Source organism: Periplaneta americana, chromosome 15, assembly GCF_040183065.1.
Source record: "Periplaneta americana isolate PAMFEO1 chromosome 15, P.americana_PAMFEO1_priV1, whole genome shotgun sequence".
Taxonomy (NCBI): Eukaryota; Metazoa; Arthropoda; class Insecta; order Blattodea; family Blattidae; genus Periplaneta; species Periplaneta americana.
The window spans coordinates 125,492,706-125,514,950 of record NC_091131.1 but is presented as its reverse complement, the minus strand read 5'-3'; the positions used below and the strand labels follow the sequence as shown (position 1 = coordinate 125,514,950).

At 37.2% G+C, this 22,245-nt stretch overlaps 1 protein-coding gene across 1 annotated transcript in view; it reads right to left on the bottom strand.

The window, feature by feature from the left end:
• Positions 1 to 22,245, bottom strand: part of LOC138715735 (uncharacterized) — a 432,440-nt gene that overhangs the window by 39,746 nt on the left and 370,449 nt on the right. Inside the window, exon 10 of the mRNA XM_069848791.1 lies at positions 119 to 238. Within this exon, the coding sequence (XP_069704892.1) occupies positions 119 to 238 (120 nt within the window). The remainder of the gene's footprint in view (positions 1 to 118; positions 239 to 22,245) is intronic.

Here is a 22,245-nt window from a genome sequence, read left to right as displayed (position 1 = left end):
TACTCCACAATCACTCTCACTCTGTGACGTTCTGATCCAGGCCTCCAGAAGAAATAAAAAAAGGCTGAAAGTTGTACAATCGTGTATAATAAATACTATTATTAAATATGTTTTGTACCTTTCGCACACTCTTCACAGTTGAGTTCGTCTGACTGATCCTCACAGTCAACATGGCCGTCACATTTCCAGTCAGCAGGGATGCAGCGTCTAGTGTCACATTGAAATCCTGCGTTGCACACTGGAAAATAATAATAATAATAATAATAATCTGATTAGTGGAATATGTAGCTAATCGGCGATGTATGCATTGGAGTGGGAAAGAAACTAGCCTCCCTACCCCATTATCTCCTGGTCTAGAGTCGACGGCAATTCGGAAGGCGGTAGTCTGCTAGCTTTTGGGTCGAGAGAGACAGATAGAAAGAGCAAGGCAGCATACAACATTGCCACATCGTAGGCCTACTTCACGCGCACGTGCAATACAAGTAGCACAGGAGAGAATTTAAAGTATCAAAAGACAATAATGACCTTAGCCGTTGATTACTGTAAGCATGACTCCAACCAAACCCTCTTTCCTTCACTAACAACACCACATGCTTCTGTAATCGTTCCTTGCGCGTTGGCAAGGTTGCAACCAACATCAAGATGGCCGACAGCGTTCTGCTCGTCTCGTTTTTAAAATAATATATACACCTTAAACATTATTTCCTGCGCCTGCCGTGCAATACTTGTCTTTTTACAGTCTCTTCTTCCATTTACTTATCGCACGCACTCACGCACACACACACAGTAAATGTTAGTTTTACTTATTCAATATATTAAAACATTCACACGTGAACAAACAACTCGGGAAGTACTTGTTATAGACTGATTCTGATTGGTTTAGCTGTAAAAGTTTGTGACGTCACATACCAGAAATGCTAAGGCGCATGTAGCAGCTACCGCCTTCCGAAATGCCGTCTAGTCTAGTTGCCTCATGAGTGATGCCTTATTGGTGTAACTTATGAGGTTCAAATCTGTCTTCAGACAGTTGACCAAACAACAACGACAACAACAATAATAATAAATATAATAATAATAATAATAATAATAATAATAATAATAATAATAATAATAATAATCCTGGACAAGATACAAATAGCCTATAAGACGAAATATATTTCAGCACTCCGACAGATGTTAAATGCAGTCCATACGCCAGATATCAAAAGTGATATACAAACAGAATCTATAATAAACCAATACGTTATAGGTATACAATATATTTGTACTATACAAATACAGCATAGAAATACTAGCAACGGAGATAAAACAAATTTAGTACAAGACAATTTTATTAACAGTAATCTCAATAGCCATTTCACTTACATAAGTTACCTCCAAAGACATTAAATAATCATATACAATAACTTGCAGCACAGAATAGAGAAAGCAGTAATATTATTTAGGTCTACAAGAGGTGAAGTTGGAACATTTTCGGAATCCAGAACACCGCCCTTTTATGATCGAAAGGACATTAAATGTCTGAAAATGTAATACCAAAGTGTATCATGATTTATTGAATACCTATCTTTCCAAAGAGAATAATGACAATTTTTCAAATTTCATTTTATTTAACCTTAGGGAAGTACAACCATGTGAGAATATCATATAAAATTTTCCCTCTCGTAGTTCAGCTGTAAGTACTCATTCGTGCGCCAAAAGAGGGTGTTGGAGATATCTCAACATGCATTTGACGTTATCAATATCTCATAAAGTTGTGTTTGGTGCTTAGCCCCTTTAGAAAGCTAGGTCTTCAATTACAACAAATGCTCTTCGTTTAAGATAAGGACTGTTAAGTTATTTAAATAAACAACTACTTCACTGAGTTATGATTTTCCCTTAATGTTGGTGTGCATAATCTTCTGAATTCTAGTAAGGTCCTGCGCTATCTTCCCGTTTCCTGTTGTCTTGGTGGCAATGCGTCCGCGACGCGCTTTTTCGATTAAAATAGAATCTTTAGGCGCTTACACGGTGATCTCGAAGGAAGGCAAAATATTTCTAGTTCACAACAATTATGACTATCATTTTAGGCTCAAAAACAAGAATGGTAACAGAATTTACTGGAGGTGTTCTCTCCGCAATTCTTGTAACGCGACACGCGTGATGAAGTGTAGTTTTGAAAATACCGAAGTATATAAAGTCGAGGTTCATACACATCACAATCGCTCGGCGGGAGTAGAAGTGAGGAAAACTTTTTATTTTAGGCTATACAAGAATATGCAAGAAGCAAGAACGTCATAATAAGGTACCAGTGACAATTTTGTGAAGAAGTTGGTCAGTTAACAGTTACATGGAGATACTGTGCGTAAAAAGAACGTCTCGAAGGAGTAGACGATAAGGTATCCCGTCACGTTATCCACCTAACATCTGGAATGTCTTCGATCTTGATGTAAATATATTGCAATACATTAGTAAATAAAAATAATTGTGTCGAGGGTTAGCATTCTAAGTTCCAGAGGATGTTGGCGACCCATCATCCTTGAGGGTTGAGGGATAAGTCATGGCAACTACTTTTTCTTTCAACGGTAAGGGTTGGTATCACAAAATGTCATGTCGCACGGAAGCCGTGCAATCATAGTGTGTGTTCACAACACAAGATGGCTCTGTGCTTGTCTATAATAGAACAGAGAGTAATGTTAAATCAGTTGCCAGTGTAGCACCGTGCAGGATGAATGTAACCCGTATTGAACAACACTCGTATGTCAAAATAGTCGTTCTCCGTGAGAAGAATGCCAGAGAATGCCACAGAGAGTTGGCTATCGGGAATAATGCCCTTCCATACGGACAGTCGTGAGGTAGGTAGCTAAATGTTAAATGCTATTTTTTATTTAACGATGCTCGCAACTGCCGAGGTTGTATCAGCGTCACCAGTGTGCCGGAATTTTGTCCCGCAGGAGTTTTTACATGCCAGTAAATCTACTGGCATTTAATCACACTTAAATATCATCGACCTGTCCAGGAATCGAACCCGCAAACCTCGGGCATAAAAGGCCAATGATACCAACTGCGCCAACCAGGCCGACGGTGCACAGTGTGTAATTTCAAGCAGCTAGCCGGCCAAAAATCAATTTTCACACCCTATCTTTAATGCTAAATTCTTATAACACTCCAAAGTATATTATCCAAGTGTAGACAGATGCTTACATCTGTTAGGGGACCCTCACAACAGAGCGAAAGTTGCATGTCTCCGATAAGATCATTTACGCTGCAGAGGCGGGCGCGAAGTATGTGTTTGGATGGTACAAAGTGGTAAAGTTAATACAGTATTTTTTCTAATACAGAGTGTGGATATATTATAAGAAGGTATGTACTTACATATAAGCTAATTTTCGTGACAAAAATTATTATCTTATTGTCTAGAATAAGTGTCTGGATAAACATGTGCAAAGAGTTTGAGTTTTACCTTATTATATATTTCGAGTTGACTTTTAAAAGGTGTAGCCCTCTATCAGCTCGATAAAATTTTGTAGAGATATTCACTATACTTTTCTAAATACGACGTCGTGATTTTTTTCTGCAAACAGGTGCAGACAGAGTAGCTATTAATTATTTTCAGCCACCATGCGCTCCGTAATCCGGAGAGCTGTTTTCCATATGTGGAACAAGAGCGAGATAAAAGTGAAATTCTCATATATAATTGAACATTTTGGTCTCAAAGATTACTCTGAAGACATTTTACAGTCAATAAAAAAAATGAATTAAATTTCTATGCTCGAAAATTCGATTACGGTGGGAAAAATACAGCAGAAATGAGAAAAATGTTTTAAAATATAATGCGCTATGTTTGAACCAAGATGCAAAGTCTGAAAATAAAATATATAATACTTTGCCATCTACTACAAAACAATTCCAATTTGATTCTGCCAGTACAAGCATTCGAGGATGTCCACGTAAACTTTTCGGAGACTTAGCGAAAGATCAAAACGGGGAGGGGGAAAAAAAAACTAGTCCACATTTTAAAGAAAGATCGCCAGAAGAAAAGAATATTTTTTAGGGAGGTTTCCACTTTCGCATATATTACGGGAATAGATGGAAATATATTAAGTCGTTTACACATAATATATCAGAAACCTTTTCCATGCGGTTTTGCAATACTGATGAACGGACACTTGACATGTATGCAAGGGAGACAAGGGAATTATATTTATGCTTGCACAAATAATATTATATACCTACAATCCTTTACAAACTCTTGGCTCATGGACAGAAGGTCACAGGACACTATTATACTTACTGGCAAACTATCTGAGGAAGCCCAGGAAACGAGGAACAAATACTATATTAAACTTTTCAGAGGAGTCTTCGCAAGAAAAACATCAAGAAAGACACAAATACCGATCTTTTACTCAGGCTACTTATTTCTTTGGACCCTTACATCACCAGCTTAAAGAAATTAAGAAGAGGAAATTGCGGTCGATTTCAATAGTAGTGCTGCAGTTGTCTCCAAGCCTCCATTAGTCGGTGCTGTCAAAGGAGAGACTAGCAGCGAGGATACAGATTCTGATGGAGATGCATCTGACGTCCGAACGAGTAAGATATGTAGCAATATTCCTTCGCCTTACGCTTTCAATTTTAAGTGTATTCCACATTATGAACATTAATTTATTTTTTCCACTCGAATCGAATTTTTTTTACAATATTACTATTTTTATTTTCAGTAAAAATAGTTGCTATTTTCATTTTCATTATTGAAAACTTATTCACTTCAATAATTGAAGGTATATACTAAATTTTATGAAAATTGAGCGATTAGTTTTCGAGGAATGATTTTTGGCCGGCTAGACTCGCTAAATTACACGCTGTGCGGTGGAAGCTACTTTGAGGGCCTTTAGAACGGGTATGTGTGCTGTAATGTTATGGCAACGAATGTAATAAACATGAAGAGCAAAATGTTGGCGTATTGTTAAATGTCCGTACATTTTGTCCATTCCTTGTCCTTTGATCTGTATATTTCACATTTTTCACCACGCTCGAATTCTCACAAAAAAAATAGTTGCCATGGCTTATGCCCCAATCCTCGTGTGTGTGTGTGTGTGTGTGTGTATATATATATATATATGTATATATATATATATATATATATATATATGGAAAGACCAGAGGAATAGGCCTAATCAAATTCTAATAGCACAACTAAAGGCAGGGAACCAAAGATTGCGTCATGCTGTTAAATAATATTAAATAAATCAACAGCAGATGGAGGCAATGGTTTCAAATTATCAATTATCAAACATACGAGAAACGTGGTGAAATTAGCGTCTATTTAAGAGCGCTTAGCTATAGGTTAAAACTGCAGGCTGAAGATAAAGAAAAAGCACAATTGTGACACATTGAATTGTAATCCTGCTAAAGCAAGAAGTCGTATCTGCATAAATTGCGTTTTTGACTTAAGATGTGTGTGTGCTTATCTAGCATACACGCAGTTTTTGTAAATACATTGCATTTAAGTGAACGATTCGATTTATTACAGTTACAACTTTCTGGTTTAGTAATATGATACAAAACTCTTCTTTCAAACACATACATTTCTTAACTCAAAAACACAATTTTTGCATGTACGAACTTTTGCTTTAGCAGGGCTACATCAATGCATGTAATAAAAGTTCAGACTTAGACATTTTATTCCTGTAAACATTGTTATGTTACAATGTAGACCAACTTTACTTGCCGAAATTTCATGGACATAGGGTGAATATACAGTACATTGTGAGTCACTATTGTTTACAGTTAGACATCTTTAATGGACTTAATATTGTAAATCAACTGTCATTAGACCCAAAAATGTAGACATTAATTCTGTGGACCTATGACCGTATATCCTTAAATTCTTCCTAAGTTTATGTCTACAGTAGTTACACGACGGCATTAGTATGACTGCACTGTTAATACAAGGTTTCCGAGAATGAATGGTGGGGTGTTCGACTTCACTGTGAAGCATGTATTATGTGTAATGGATTGAAGTTCCTTGTAATTTTAGCCGCGTCGCGATGCGGCTATAGTTCAGTAACTCAAACAGTTTGCTTTCACGTCATTGTTGCATATCTTACCAGATTTCTGTCATAATAAATCATTGTTGCGTAACTTAACATTAGTAAGTTTGCGTTGTGTGTTACTACGGAAATTACAGTCTGTATACAAACAATCTGTATAGAAGTGCTCATTGTTTTTTTCAAACTGTTTCTTTGTGTTATTTGAAATGTTTACCGTATAGGAAACTGTCCTAAAATGACATACTGAGGTAAAATGACATACCTTAGATTTCTCAATACTTGTGCACGAGATATCATTCCTCTGAACTGGGTTATGTTCGTATATTAGTTACAGGGAACCTCCATAAACTGCGTTGATTTTTCGCGAAAAAACTTATGTCTATGCTTAAATCAGTGAAAATCTTGTTGCCGAACTTTGGAGTGGCATTTCTTTGGTGGCATTTTACATAGAAATCAAACACATTTTTTTTAAATATATGAGGCATGTAAGTACTTCCGTTCTGATTATTTTTAACGTAGTTTGTAACCTTCAAATCCATGTGAGAGTTGGCTGTTCCTCCAAATGTTGAAAGCTACCAGTCAGGGTAAAATGGCATACCATCTATTAGGATAAAATGACACACTATGTCATTTTACCCGGTTTTAGGTGAAAAACATATCCATCTTACATGAATTTGGAATGTTGATGAATCGGCACTATTCGTAGCTGTTCAAAGACCGAAGAAAATCCTTGCAGCTCAAGGAAAGAAGCAAGAAGGGCTATAAAATGTGCCAAGCGAGATCAATAATCTACAGTGTTGTCATATGGGCTCTCCTGGAAATTTTGTTCTGCCTGCTTTGATATTTGCCATGAAGAAGTCAAAACAAGAACTTCTTTGATGAAGCTTCATATGGAACATTAGGACTAGTTAATGAATTGGGATGGATGACCGAGGAGTTGTTTGCACAATGGCTGAAATACTTGAAAGAATATGTCAACACATCCAAAACAACAAAGTAGTTCCGGTTGATGCTCATTTGGACCACAAATTGAAATTCTACACCCAAATTAAACCTTAATCCAACATCGAGGTCGCAAACCCATTTATCAATAAGAACTCTAAAAAAATTACGCTGTTATCCCTAAGGTAATTTAATCTTATAATCAACAAAATTGGATCAAGTATTCATAAATAAATGTATGTTAAACAAAAAGAGTTAATTAATTCTTCACAGACATACTTGATGTGTTGACATATCCCAGAGGTAATGGTTTCATTCTCTCTGCACATCATACATCAACTTCACCAGATATGAATTCTTTGGGTCTTTCAAATCGTATCACAACCAGAAAGACTCAAAATAACTTAGGGTTTATCTTAGGACAGCTGAGATTGACAGATTGACAGTTTATTTTCATTGGCCTACAGGAAAGCAGCCACCAACCACAATGCTATTATTTGATTTGCACAAACAGGAATTTGACTTTTGAGTCCTGATATATTTCCTGATCATGTTTTTAGTGCTGCAGGAATAATAACTGAATGACCTATTATAAGAATGAAAGTCCAAAACCGGAAACTGTAAATGCTGAAGACAATGCGCAACTGGAAGTACCTGCACTAATTCCTATAACTGCAGCTGGATCAGCAAGACCAGTCAGTAACTTCAACAGCTGAATCATGTTCTTTGTGATGTTCTGAAAAGTATGTGCTGTAAATCTTTAAAGGAAACTACATCAAGCTTATTCGTGAGAACATATTACGTGCCCTCACCTCCGTTTCATCACAAATTGGGCACCTCTATAGGAAAAGAAGCACAACAGAGCATAAATTTTTACTAGCAGTCCTTATGTTGCTGAGTTGAAGACAAGTGATGTACAGTCGAAACGATTGAATTATGACACGTGCATGTCGACTAGTAAAAAAAAAAAAAGCTTCCTTTCGATGAAGAAGTGGACAATGATGATCATGAATGCAACTCAGATGACGGAGATGATATGCCATGCCTTTATTGAAATGACGTATTCAACCATTAAAGACAAAAGGAGACTTGGCTCAATTGTACTAAGTGCAATATGTGAGCACACAGCAAGCCTGCTCGTCTCTTCAAGAGAGCAAAGTCATTTTCATGCCATATATTCAAGTAAAAATATTTTATTTCTCACTTTAAGATGGGTATGTCATTTTACCCGAGTACTGTCGATAAAATGACATAGTGTTACAATTTTTAAAAAGCTATATAGAGGACACCTAATGTAAAATATCCTGGTTTTAACTGTACAGTACCTAGTAAAAGTAATGTCGTGTAATATATGTGTGTGTAAAAAATTCTTCTATTTATGAAGAAACACATCACTTTCAGCAGTGTTTTTCTTATGGTATGTCATTTTAGGACAGTTTCCTCTACAAGAAAGAACTGCATGTATCTTGGTTGGCGGAACAGAAATCCATGATTGTGCTACAATGGCAATTCAGACATTAGTACAATAAAGATTCTCCACATGAGAATAATATCAGGCGAAGCACGAACAGTTTAAAGAGACCGATAGTGTTCAAAAAGAAAAAAACAACAGGAAATGGAGTTGCAAATCATCTTTCAACAAGGCGGAGTACCGTCCCATTTCGCAAATCATGTCCGAGAAGGGTTAAATCATTGAGACCGATTGGCAGAAATGGACCCGCTAGAAGTTCAGATCTTACTCCATTGGACTTCTACCTTTGGAGCTATGTCAAGAATGAGGATAACAGAGAAAGAATTGAGAATCTTGATCACCTAAAACGAAAAATCCGACAAGTAATCACAAACATTACATCAGATGTTCTTGTCAGAATGTGGGCTCAAATTGAATTTCGCTTAGACGTCTGTCGTAGTGGTAATGATAATCATATTGAAATTTACTAACGTTATTTGGAAAGTGTTTGAGTTACTGAACTAATTTAAATCATCTTCAGTCCATTACACATAATACATGCTTCACAGTGAGCTCGTAAAACCCCACCATTCATTCTCGGAAACCCTGTATTTTACATTTGGAAATTATTTCTGAAATAAAGATTTCTATCCTATTTTACTTCTTTCCAGATTTGCGACCATTTTGAATTCAAAGCTCAGGTTTTAAATAAAACGCAATACCTGTTTTCCCTTAATATGTTTAGTTCCTTTTAAATTCATACATTTATCGAGGACTTATAAAGCTTGAAAGTACTTTAGCACGCTTGTAGGTTATATATACAATAGGTACTTAACAACACGTGGCTCTAGCGGGCTCCTAAATCATTTGGACAATGAATATAAGGCTAAAATAAGTTACATTTCTTCTTAATGGTTCCAATTCCTGCAAGATGCGTTTCCCTGGAGATCCTATTAAATACTTGACGGTGATGTTACTACGTAAAATATGATGTGGTAATAAAACACTATCTATATTCTCGCTAACTTCACATACACGACACAGTTTCATCTAGACGAGTGAATATTGCTCACTTCTCCCCAGTGGGAGCTCATAGAATATGATAGGCTACCCTACTACAGTTTATTACTTTCTCCATATGTTATTACATGGAGAATGAATAGTCATTGACATTGCTCTTATCCTTCACATGTGAGGTATATTTGTTCTTTATATGCCTTTAACTTCTTGAATATTGATATTGTTAATCCTAAGATGGTTCCATATCTGAAGCTTGAAAACTTTCTGCTAGTACGTAGGCATGGAATCATTTGAGAAATCCAGCTTTTCAAGACGTCTTGTTAGACCTCATTGTATCGCTCGGCTAAGATTTATTTTAATGCATAGCATTTTAATGTAATCACAAAGCGAATAAGTGATAAGAGACATCTCGGTTTTTGGCAGGTTATTTAACGACGATGTATCAGCGATTAGATTATTTAGCATCGATAGAACAACGGTATTTCGCGAGATGAGGCCGATGATTCGCCGTGTATTACCTGACATCCGCCTTACAGTTGGGAAAAGCTCGGGAAAAATCCAACCACGTAATCAACCCAAGCGGGAATCAAATCTAGTCCCAAGTGCAACAAGCAAACGCGCTACCGCCTAACTACGCCGGTGGCTATACCAGGATTTCACACTAAATTCTACTAAGATGGACTGAGAAAGCTTATGATATTTGCCTTTCTATTTGGGACAATCTCTAAAAAAAATCCGACGAGATAATCATCTGAAACAGGATTCGAACCCATTCCAAAGCGCATTCGGATTATTAGTGCCGCCCGCTACCTCTTGCAAGATGGTTCTCTTTTGGTGAGATGAGTGCGAAAATTCGCCGAAGAATAACTTAACATTCACGTTACAGTTCAGGAAAACTTCGGAGAAAACTCAAACAGGTAGGCCTAACCAATTTAAGCAGATTTCAAAGCCACATTCAAGCGCAGCCTTAGAGCACGAGTCCCACTCGGCACGTCGGTGGCTTCTTCATTTATTATAGTCGGTTAAAGGCCTTCCTGAATTATGTTAGTCTGTAATTACATTTGTGGAAAGGGGAAGATAATTGAATCCTATTGCGAACGAGAAAACTCGATCAATTTTCCATAGAGTCGTTCCGTTTTGGGATAGGATTGTTTTGTGTACAGTAAATCTACGGTACAAACCTCCAGTTTTGACATGAAACTAGTCTATCTCTTTAATAGGTATGGAGGAGTAAATTGGGAATTGACCGTCATGTAAAAATGCAACCCCCTTTCTTCCTATTCCCCTTATTTTCCTTGTATTTTCTTGTTCTCCTCGTATTCACCCTTTTCTCATTGTTCTCCCCATCATCTCCCTGTCTCCGCCTTGTGCTCGTTGTATTATCTGGTTCTCCTTTCCATCTTTTCTTCCCCCTTTCCTCCTTTTCTTCCCATTGTTATTCTTGTATTCTCCTTTTTCTCCTTATAGTAGCCTAAAGCTATGCATCTGTCAACAAGTGACTGCAGACACACGTGGTTATAAGTAAAGATATGCAGCATAGTAAAGCTATGCACTTGTCAACAGATGATCGCACCCAACGTAGTTTTACGTAAAGATATGCAGCATAATGAAAGCTATGCACCTGTCGAAAGTTGGTCGCACCCACACGTAGTTTTACGTAAAGATATGCAGCAAAGTAAAGCTATGTACCCGTCGACAGATAATCGCACCCAGACGTAGTTTTACGTAAAGATATGCAGCATAGTGAAAGCTATGCACCTGTCGACAGTTGGTCGAATCACACGTAGTTTTACGTAAAGATATGCAGCAAAGTAAAGCTATGCACCTGTCGACAGATGATCGCACCCAGACGTAGTTTTACGTAAAGATATGCAGCATGGTAAAGCTATGCACCTGTAGACAGATGGTCACACCCACACATAGTTCTACGTGAAGAAATGTAGCATAGTAAAGCTATGTACCTGTAGACAGATGGTCGCACCCACACATAGTTTTATGTGAAGAAATGCAGCATAGTAAAGCTATGTACCTGTAGACAGATGGTCGCACCCACACATAGTTTTACGTGAAGAAATGCAGCATAGTAAAGTTATGCACCTGTCAACAGATGATCGCACCCAACGTAGTTTTACGTAAAGATATGCAGGATAGTGAAGTTCTGCACCTGTAGAAAGGTGGTCGCACCTACACATAGTTTTACGTGAAGATTTGCAGCATAGTAAAGTTATGCACCTGTAGATAGATGGTCGCACCCACACATAGTTTTACATGAAGAAATGCAGCATAGTAAAGTTATGCACCTGTAGATAGATGGTCGCACCCACACATAGTTTTACGTGATGAAATGCAGCATAGTAAAGCTATGCACCTGTAGACAGATGATTGCACCCACATGTAGTTTTACATAAAGGTGTGCAATACAATAAATCCATGCACATCTTTTCCGAAGGAAATCATGCATTGCTCTTGGCGGTTTGAAACCGCGAACTCATGCAATGGAAACCGTAGTAAGAAGTCGAGCATTTACGACGATTATCAAAATGTAACCTATTCTGTGTAATTTATGGTGCACTTTATTCCCCTTCTTCGTGTATTATTTGCTCTAAGCTAGTGTCATGTCTTCGTGAACCGAGTCAGAATCTAGCAATTTTGAGCTAGAAACTCAATATCTTTGAAAGTAATTTATTGATTCGAGGTCCTTAGGCACAATCTCTCTTCCTCTTTTCCGTGTCTTTTATATTTTATTTCCTCGTACATAGCTACTGACCATGAGTAAGGGAGTGGTTTTTTATTCTAGGGGTCTTTTCTTGCCCTAGTATGTTCCACAAGATTTGCAATATTGGCGTAAGCATCAATTATTCACAGTTTTATATCGTCAGTGAAGTATATGTTCCAAGGAAGCAGGATTCCTCTTTCTTCGTGTTTGAAATCTTTATGCAATATGCGACTGAATTGTACAGAAAAAAAAATATATAATAAAAACTCGGTTAAAATTTAAGAAAGTGTCGAGTTTAATAACAGTCTATTTTTTTTTTTTTTTTTTGTGGTCATCATCTGATTTGCACTGTGCATCTCCCTAGCTTGCTCGCTTGCCCCGAACAACCGAGTGTGTGGTAACGGAGCAGAGGTGCAGTGGCGGTGTCTCTGGTTTTAATGAACAAGACATTGGACATGATTTGAATAAGTGAACATTAAGTTTATTATTGCATTAGAATAAGATGTTAAGATATTAAACAGCGGCAGCACAATTGTTACATATTACTGAGAAATTATTTCATATATTATTATGATGTACCGAAGTACATATGATATTTCCGTGCAGATATTCTGCGTCATCATATGATGAAAGATGAGTGGAACAGAGAAAAATTCTCTCCGGCACCGGGATTTGAACCCGGGTTTTCAGCTTAGTGGATAGAGCATCAGCACGTAGAGCTGAAAACCCGGATTCAAATCCCTGTGCCGGAGAGAATTTTTCTCCGTTCCACTCATCTTTCATCATGTGATGACGCAGAATATCTGCACGGAAATATCATATGTACTTCGGTACATCATAATAATATATGATATGCGAATAATCACTTAGTGATTTAAGACAGCGCTTATTCCGTCGGATCCCGGCCACTCAGTCACTCATAACGAATGCACCTCTGCACATGTGTGGACATGGTCCCACTGTCATACATCTATTACGCAGTACATGAGGGTAGGCCACTAGAGGAACCCAAGAGGTGGAACTTAAACTGAGAGGATTCGATCCGACATCGGGCTTGGAATCCGGTGTGGCTTAGTGATAGAGCATCAGCACGTAGAGCTGAAAACCCGGGTTCAAATCCTGGTGCCGAAGAGAATTTTTCTCCGTTCCACTTATCTTTCATCATACAATTATTTCAGTTTAATATTCAAATTAATAAAAAAAATTGTATGTATTTCTAAACTAACACTTATTGCCACTACATACATAAATATGCATTAACTAACTATGAACATAATGTATGGTACTATTTTAGGTTTGAAACGAGATAAATAAATAAATAAATAAATAAATAAATAAATAAACAAATAAATAAATAAATAAATAAATAAATAAATAAATAAATAAATAAATAAAGGAATGAACAGAGTAAAGATAAATATTGCTATTATTTGTGAAACACGAATAGAAGTTTACTCAACAATGGCAGCGATTTTTCGGGATTATTGGATCCTCTTTTCACCCACCAATTTCTCAATGTTTGGAAACACTGTTTGATTGGTGCACAATCTCAGTGCACGTTTTAAATTGTGATCTGACATTTGATTTCTATGTCGAGGTTTGTTAATTTTTATCAAAGAAAGAAACTGTTCGCAAATGTATGTTGACCTAAATAAGCACAAGCTTCGAGCAGCATGTGTGTGCAATCGTGGAAGTCGGACCTGTGGAAGATTGTTATAAAAGTCACACAAACGTCTCTTGGTTGCAAATTTATCCTTCAATTCCCGATCACATTGTAGAGCCAAGAGTTCAAACTGCAATTCAGTTAAAGCACGGTCAACCTCCATGGAATATGGAGTCGCGAATATTTCAAAAATACATTCAAGATTTTCCAAATCCTGGAATCCTGTGTGCAATTCCTGATTTAGTTCTCCTAGTATTTGCTCATATTCTTACGGCCGTTACAAAAGTGTGAACTGTCCTTAGTTTTGAGAAGTGCTCGAGGTTCTTATCCTTTAACTGACGTTCCCAAAGTGACAATGTAAGTTTCAAGTCCGTACCTTTCTTACTATCAGAAGTGAAAGTTTGTAACTTGGACGCACAGCTGATTGGCTAAAATTATGATCCGCCGGTTCGTCGGGATTTTGATCAGTATCTGTAGACTGATGCTCCTTTAAAGTGTTTAATATGCCCACACGCTCTTCTCCTTCAAACTTGTCATATTCATTAGTGTGATGCGAATAATGTCTTTGCAAGGTGAACTTTTTTGTGCTATGGAGAACCTTTCCACAAATTAGACATTTAGCTGTTTCAACACAGTTCACAAACAAATACATTAAATTTCTTCCCAGACGGGGATAAATACAGGAGGTGTAGAAGATCTACGATTCCCACTAGTTTCCGCACCTGACTTGTTTGCAGTTTAACAGTCGAGCCGCCACAGTCACTTAGAAGACCTCGACGCGTACTGCTGTGCTGCTCGCTCCTGCAATGCACTTGCCCCGGAACTCTGCCCGCGCACCAATACACCTCAGTTGACGACCACTCTATTACTTAGAAATGACTTCTAGAGAACCCGAATGTTCATTGCGGCCCTCACATATGCCCGCCATCGGTCCCTTTCTTGAGCAAGAGTAATCCAGTCCATTAATAATAATAATAATAATAATAATAATAATAATAATAATAATAATATTTATTATCAACTAAAAGGAACTATTTCTTCCGAAGGTATACTGTATTAGGGTTAAGTTTTGATAATCATAAAAAAATAATTTAAATTGGAATATAAATGAAATATTTTATACATAGTCATCGAATACTTAATATTGTTGTTACTCAAAACTGTCCGAAGACAGGACTGGACCCCATCCACAAGTGACACCAACAAGGGATCACTCATGAGGTAACTAGGCCATGAGTTAATGGGGTACGGTGGCAATTCATTTCCCCCTCCACTGCATACATTGCAGATGTATACAAACAATTGTTCTTCCTCTGACACATATAGTCAAGTGAGATGTACTGCCTGATAATAGATGTACATATCAGCCAGAACCTCAATCAGAGATAAATACTTAATACAGTAGAGTCTCGATTAACCGAGGTTCCGTGTTATCCGAGCCCGATTCAAAAAGTAGTGTAAATACTGTACAGCAATGGATGTGAGTTACATTTTAAATAAATAAATAAATAAATAAATAAATAAATAAATATATATATATATATATATATATATATATATATATATTGCATTTTTAAACGCATGGGCCATATTCATAGACATTCTTAGCGCGGGCATCCGGTGGATGATCAGCGAACTAACGTTTTTCGTATTCATAAACCAGTGTTAGCGATATGATATGATATATGATATGATATGAATCCCGTACAAGTAGGCTAATCAGTCGATAGCCGGGGCTAGTTTAGCACGCTCGAAGCGCGGGCCAGCGAAATGTCTATAGAATTCATATTAACGTCATGAGTTCATATTAACGTCATTTGCTCATTCGATTTAGTCTATTGAGTAAAGAGTCTGTCTAATTTCTAATCAAAACACAGTTTTTCAGTAACCATCCGTTTTGTTCGAGTTTTTGCGTATTCGAGGTAGTCTTGATCCACATTAACTCGGATAATCGAGACTACTGTATTATGAATGTGTTCAGCCTATGAAAACAGACGGAGCGATTATCGTTGAGTCGACTGTCGAGAGGTCTACGATTTCTCCGCGACTTTGGAGCGGCACTGAAGTCGTTTCGACACATCAGCCCATTGTTGACAGCGTAAAAGTTCATATGTGAAGGAGCCACACCGTTCACACCCCGCTTGACGAAAGAGGATGTAGTAACAAGTCGACTGTCGTCTCAACAGTCGATGTGTGTGGACATTTGCTCGCGACTTCATGGCAACGCCGACGGTGGTGTCAACAGTCAAATATACATGTTATAAATTTGTAAATTTTTTCCCATAAATGACATGATTACTTTGAAAGTAGCTCCTGCAACAAATATGCCAAGTCAGTAGTATTCAGTAGTGGGTTTATTTTCTCTTTCAGTCAAACACAATAAATTATACTACCGGTACTCGTTTTGATTATCATTTCTATAGGTGCAGTTTTCAATGCCTTTAATATGGAATAATAATAATAATAATAATAATAATAATAATAATAATAATAATAATAATAACAAATAGTAATCATCCTCCATTTTCTTTTTGACAAACAATTGAATACCGGTACCGAGTGTCAAAACATTTCGAAGATCTCTCTTAGTCTTCTTTCTCCCTCCCGACCGGTACCTAGTTCAGAATTTGTTGGCCTAAAGGAAATTTGTATTTTTGTTTATTCGTATGACTCATTACATCCATTATAATGCACCCGTATTATTAATGTTCACAGGAACTAGCGTGATTTCTAGTTGCTGTAGAATCCCATAATTTGTTTGTGATGTAATATACAACCAGATGTTCTTTCGAGCAATTTCGTCTCTGTCGATAGTATTAGTTCTAGATCAGGAGTTCTTAACCTTTTTGGCCAAGACCCAAAGTTAATTGGGCGATAAACTTGCACGACCCATGGGCCTATTTTGAAGTTAAACAGTGCTATTGCAATCAAAACAAGTAAATAAGTGTAGAAATTATTTATTAATATAGAGTTGTAATATTTCATAAGCAATAATTATAACATATAATCATAATCCGAAGTACATTAATTAACATTTCCTTAATTTTATTTTTTTCGGGCAGTTACGGCGACCCATCCCAAAGGCCACCGCGACCCTTGTTTGAAGCGCGATTAACAACCCCTATTCTAGACAGTCAAAATTTCTCTCTTGTATTTTTTGGGGTTATTTTATGACGCTTTATCAACATCTAGGTTATTTAGCGTCTGAATGAAATGAAGGTGATAATGCCGGTGAAATGAGTCCGGGGTCCAGCACCGAAAGTTACCCAGCATTTGCTCGTATTGGGTTGAGGGAAAACCCCGGAAGAAACCTCAACCAGGTAACTTGTCCCGACTCTCTCTTGTAGGCTATACAGTATTGAACATTACTGTATATTTTAAGTTTTATATTCTCTTACATTTTTAGGCTTAAACATTTCGTTTTATGTGTTTAATATATTGTATCTGTGTCTCAATTTCCTTTTACCTTTATTATGTAATTGACATCCAACAAGATAGCTGAGAATAATACAAAATTTTAATCCCTGTGAAAATCTTACTCCATATAGACTATTGTATGTTGTGGTGGAGTGTGGCATTGTATGGAGCAGAAACATTGACATTACGACGAAATGAAGAGAAACAAATAAAAGAATTTGAAATGTGGATATGGAGAAAGATGGAGCGTGCGAAGTGGAAAGACAGAATAAGAAATGAAGTTGTGTTGGAAAAAGTGGGTAGAAAAAAAATTATGCTGAAACTGATCAGAAAGAGAAAACGGAATTGGTTGGGTCACCCATTCTTCATCATATGGCAATACAGAATTCCTGCACGGAAATATCATAATATGTACTTCGGTATATCAAGTAATATGAGAAGAAACTGCCTACTGAAGGATGTACTGGAAGGACTGGTGAACAGGAGAAGAGTTCGGGGCAGAAGAAGATATCAGATGATAAACGATGTTAAGACATGTGGATCATACATATGTGGAGACTAAGAGGACGGCAGAAAATAGGAAAGATTGCATGATGTTGAGTTTGCAGTGAAAGACCTGCCCGTAGGTAGAACACATGTATGTATGTATGTATGTATGTATGTATGTATGTATGTATGTATGTATGTATGTGTGTATGTATGTATGTGTGTATGTATGTAATTTTCTTTAAAAATTCCATTCTCTACACCTTGTGAAATATATTTTAACACCAGGAAAGTTTAAAATATTATTGAAAATTATATTTATGTTTTCAATTAGGCCTGTCCCCTGAATTGGTGTGGTATATATATAGAGTGGGTTAAAAGTCGCTTTCCCCAACACTTCCTTACATTTAATTACATTCAATTTACATTTGATTACACATTCCTTCACAGGTTTTGTTCAAAATGGAGGCCCTGTTTCTCGATACACAGTTCACAACGTTTAGACACTGATTTACAGGTGGCAGAACATAATTCACGATTTTCATTGATTTTCACGAATAACTGTTCTATCATCTATCACAACTGATGCAGATTCTGGGGTTTTTGAGCAAAAACGTCATTTTTTCAGAATACCCCACAGCGAAAAATCACATGGCGTCACGTCGCATGATCTGGGTGGCCATTCTGTTGTGCCACGACGGCCTATCCATTCATGGAATTGCTGGTTCAAGAAGTCCCTCACTCCTACATCAAAATGAGGTGGTGCTCCATTCTGTTGTCATATCAACTGCACATCGGCAAAACGAGGGCTGTTTTCAAGACATAACATGACTTGATGCTTGAACATGGTTGCCAACCCAACACTTATTACACCAGCTATTCGTTTGTTCAAGTTATGACATCTGTAGGCCCTATATGTGTACAAGTATGAAACCTAAGAACGAATATTGGGGAAAGCGACTTTCGACCCACCTGTGTAGATGTGTATGGCGTAGAACTGCCACCAAAATTCAGGGAGCCCACTCATAATGGACACTGAGCGTAATTCTCTGTTGTCTTGTGGTCACTGTCGGAGAATCACTGTTCAAATTGGGTCGAAGGCGATGAAATTGTAAGAGCGATGAAATTTTTGTCATGGCTCCCTTCGGAAAGAAATTTTATTTCTGGGTGTCATATATCAAACCAATTTAAGAATAGACTAAGGAAACATTTTTCAAACAATTTTATTCTCGTTAACAATAATAGTTGCTTCAAGTTCCTCAATGTTTATATAGCCTATATATATATAATCTCATTATTATTATTATTATTATTATTATTATTATTGCTATTTCTTACCAATGTTTACTATTGTCTCACTAACAGTACTTATCTTTCATTATTTACTTTTACTCTCATTATTCACTTTTATGTTGTCTTACGATCTAGATATTAATGTAATAATTACTGTAAGCCAATTGTATTCAATTAGAATTAGAGTCTGGCTGGACGGAAGAGAAGGCTTGCCGGCCTTAGCTCTGCCAGATTAAATAAATTTATTATTATTATTATTATTATTATTATTATTATTATTATTATTATTATTATTATTATTTACTTTCACGCGAAATCCATACCATCCGTCCATGGGTCCTGAGTAAAGTCAAACAGGCGATTATTTTTGTGAAATCTTGAATAGTTCTGGAAGTTTAGCAAGGTTAGTATGCGATGTTTTGACTGCGTAGTTAGAGGATCACACTGTTTACATTTGTGGTTCTTTCACTTTGCGTTCTTCAGAGTTGAGCAATCATGTACAGTACAGTGTTCAAGAGCTGCAGAGTTAGTATTAGTGTCCTGCAATGTTCGAACATGAGAGACGCAACCAAGACATTACAAACTTCATTTTATTTTATATGAAAAGCTAATCGCAAGATCTGTGCTAAAATCCTTAAGGGACTGAAGCATGAGTGGAGGACAGCGACTATGTTTATAACAAGGTGAAACAAATATGACAGGCCTTCTTCTGCAGAGCGAACATCGCGAGTATCGAACTTCACCATACTCGACAAACTCGAACCGGACATAGCGCCTCTAATGCACGACGCTAGTTATTATACTGTCTTCGCGCTACGAGTTGGCGCGGGGAGTAGATAGGCGGGACGGGGGAACTTTACGCTACACTCTGACCTGAAAACTTCAGTCCACTTACTTGGCTACAAGGGAACGGAGTCAGACATAAAAGATTCCGCATCTTCGGTGTTGTCGCTATGACTATCATTATCACATTTTTCAAAATTGCTGGAGTATGATCTGTCCATGATAATCGTCTGTTTATGTTCCAGCCGTGTATATTAATTCGAATCTCTCAACAAAGCCATTAGCCCCACCGCCCCCATCCTGATGGACAACAATGAGTGTTCTGGACACATTTATGGTAGTCAAAACTCCCGTAACATTTTTATCGTGCTAGCACTTGGGAAACGTTAAATTGGTAGGCCTATCTATCCGCATCTCATCCAGATACAAAATCGGTTTTTCCACTTTCCTAAGCTTTCTTATTTGCTGTAGATATATATATTTTTGCACACTTCTGCCACCTGAAATCCTTTTTCTTCAGTATTCTTCTTAATGTTGTCTTTCATTTCAAATCAATTTTCTCTTGTAAAAGGGTAGATGTTCTTTGCAGCTTGGTATTTTTTTATACTTGTTATTTAACGACACTGTAATAACTACTAGCTTGTTCAGTGTCGATTGAATTGATGATGGCGAGATGGTATTTGGCGAAATTAAACCAAGGATTCGCCATAGATTACCTGACATTCGCCTTCCGCTTGGGAAAACCTCGGAAAAAAACCCAACCAGGTAGTCAGCGCAAGCGGGAATCGAACTCACTCCCGAACGCAACTGCAGATCAGCAGGCAAACACGCAACGTCCTGAGCTACGCCGGTGGCCCTCTTTCTTTTTCAAATAAGAATTCTCAATTATACCTTTTTTGTCAATCTCCCGTCGAAGTCCTCTACATTTGCGTTTCGGTAGTCTGGACGTTTCCGTTTTTTTTCTCCCTCAGGTGTCGACAACGCACTTTCTTCTGTGCAGTCTTTCATTTCATTCCTTATACGCTGTATTGTTCTTGTGGATAGATTAGAGTACTTTTCTGCCTTTGCTGTAGATTTCGTAAGAGGAATGCAAAGGCACTGTTGTTCTTTTTCTTCATCACAGAATTATTTTGCGCTTCTAATAATATTCCTTTCTTCGCTATAGATTGTCAATCCTTGTTTCCTCTTTGTCGACATATTTACAATAAACAAAAAACTGCTATAAACCTAAATAACAGTATACAATCACATAAATTCTATTAACTATATTATTATCAACACTATTAACACGAAAAGCAACGGATAACTAAAGCAATACAAAGATTTGCGGTATACTGAAAACAATTGTCTTGTTGAAACTAATAAAACACTACAATAAAAACCCCACTATTGTTTTCACAAAGTCGCAAAGACTCATAGACACGTGTAGTAGATGTTTGTGAAACAGGAATATTGCAGTGAACAGCGCGGTGCGCATGCGCGACTGTTTCCCCTCCGCCCCGTCTAAGTACTTCTGGCGACTTCTCCTGGCGTGACAACAGTACACATTCTATCGAAATAGTGTAGTAATAGTAGCTAGTCAGCGATGTATGCAATGAGGGAGGAGTGAACTAGCCACCCTACCCCATTACCTTAGTTGTCTCATAAGTGGTGCCTTGTTGGTATCACTTGTGAGGTTTAGACCTGTCTTCAGACAGCTTACTAACCTATAGATGTATATGGCAAATAAATTATGTAATCTAATTTCGTACGTAATTTAGTAAAGTTTTAATGAAAACAGAACTTATTATAGTTGGATATTTTTTTACTTAAGTGACGCGCTGTTGCCAAATTACTTAGACTTTCAGCCTACTGTGTATAGATTCTTAAAGCAATTTAACGAGACGGATTCGGTTGAAAATAATAAATCTCAATTGAAGAAATTTAGACGAAATAGGTTTTCGAATAGAACAAAACCGATTAGCTGAGCAAGTAGGGGTATCTAAAAGCTGCGTTCAACACGGCATTGAATTGTTGAAGTTATAACCATACAAAACCAGTCTGGCGGCATTAAAATCTAATCATTAATATCAATAGTTTGACTGCTGTTAAGCTAATCCTACCACTTAGTCACAAGTCGAGATGTTTCAATTGTTCCTACACCAGCAATTTATTGCTTCTCTGCGTCGACTGCCGGGGTTCGGGGAAAGCTGCGAAATAATAACGAAATGAAGATCGGTTGAAATGGTAGTCTATTGATGCCCAATATATGAGAAAACGCTAGTACACCAAGAAAAGGCCCAATAGCGACTTTCTTTTCCCCAAGTGTCACTAATGACTAAATAATATTTTTAAATGTTTTAATGATTTGGAAGTAAAGCTGCGCAACATGGGTTACAGATTTATGGCCAAGATAGAGGATTTGAGGCAAAATTTAAGAGCCATTTTTCGCCTATGTTCAATTTCG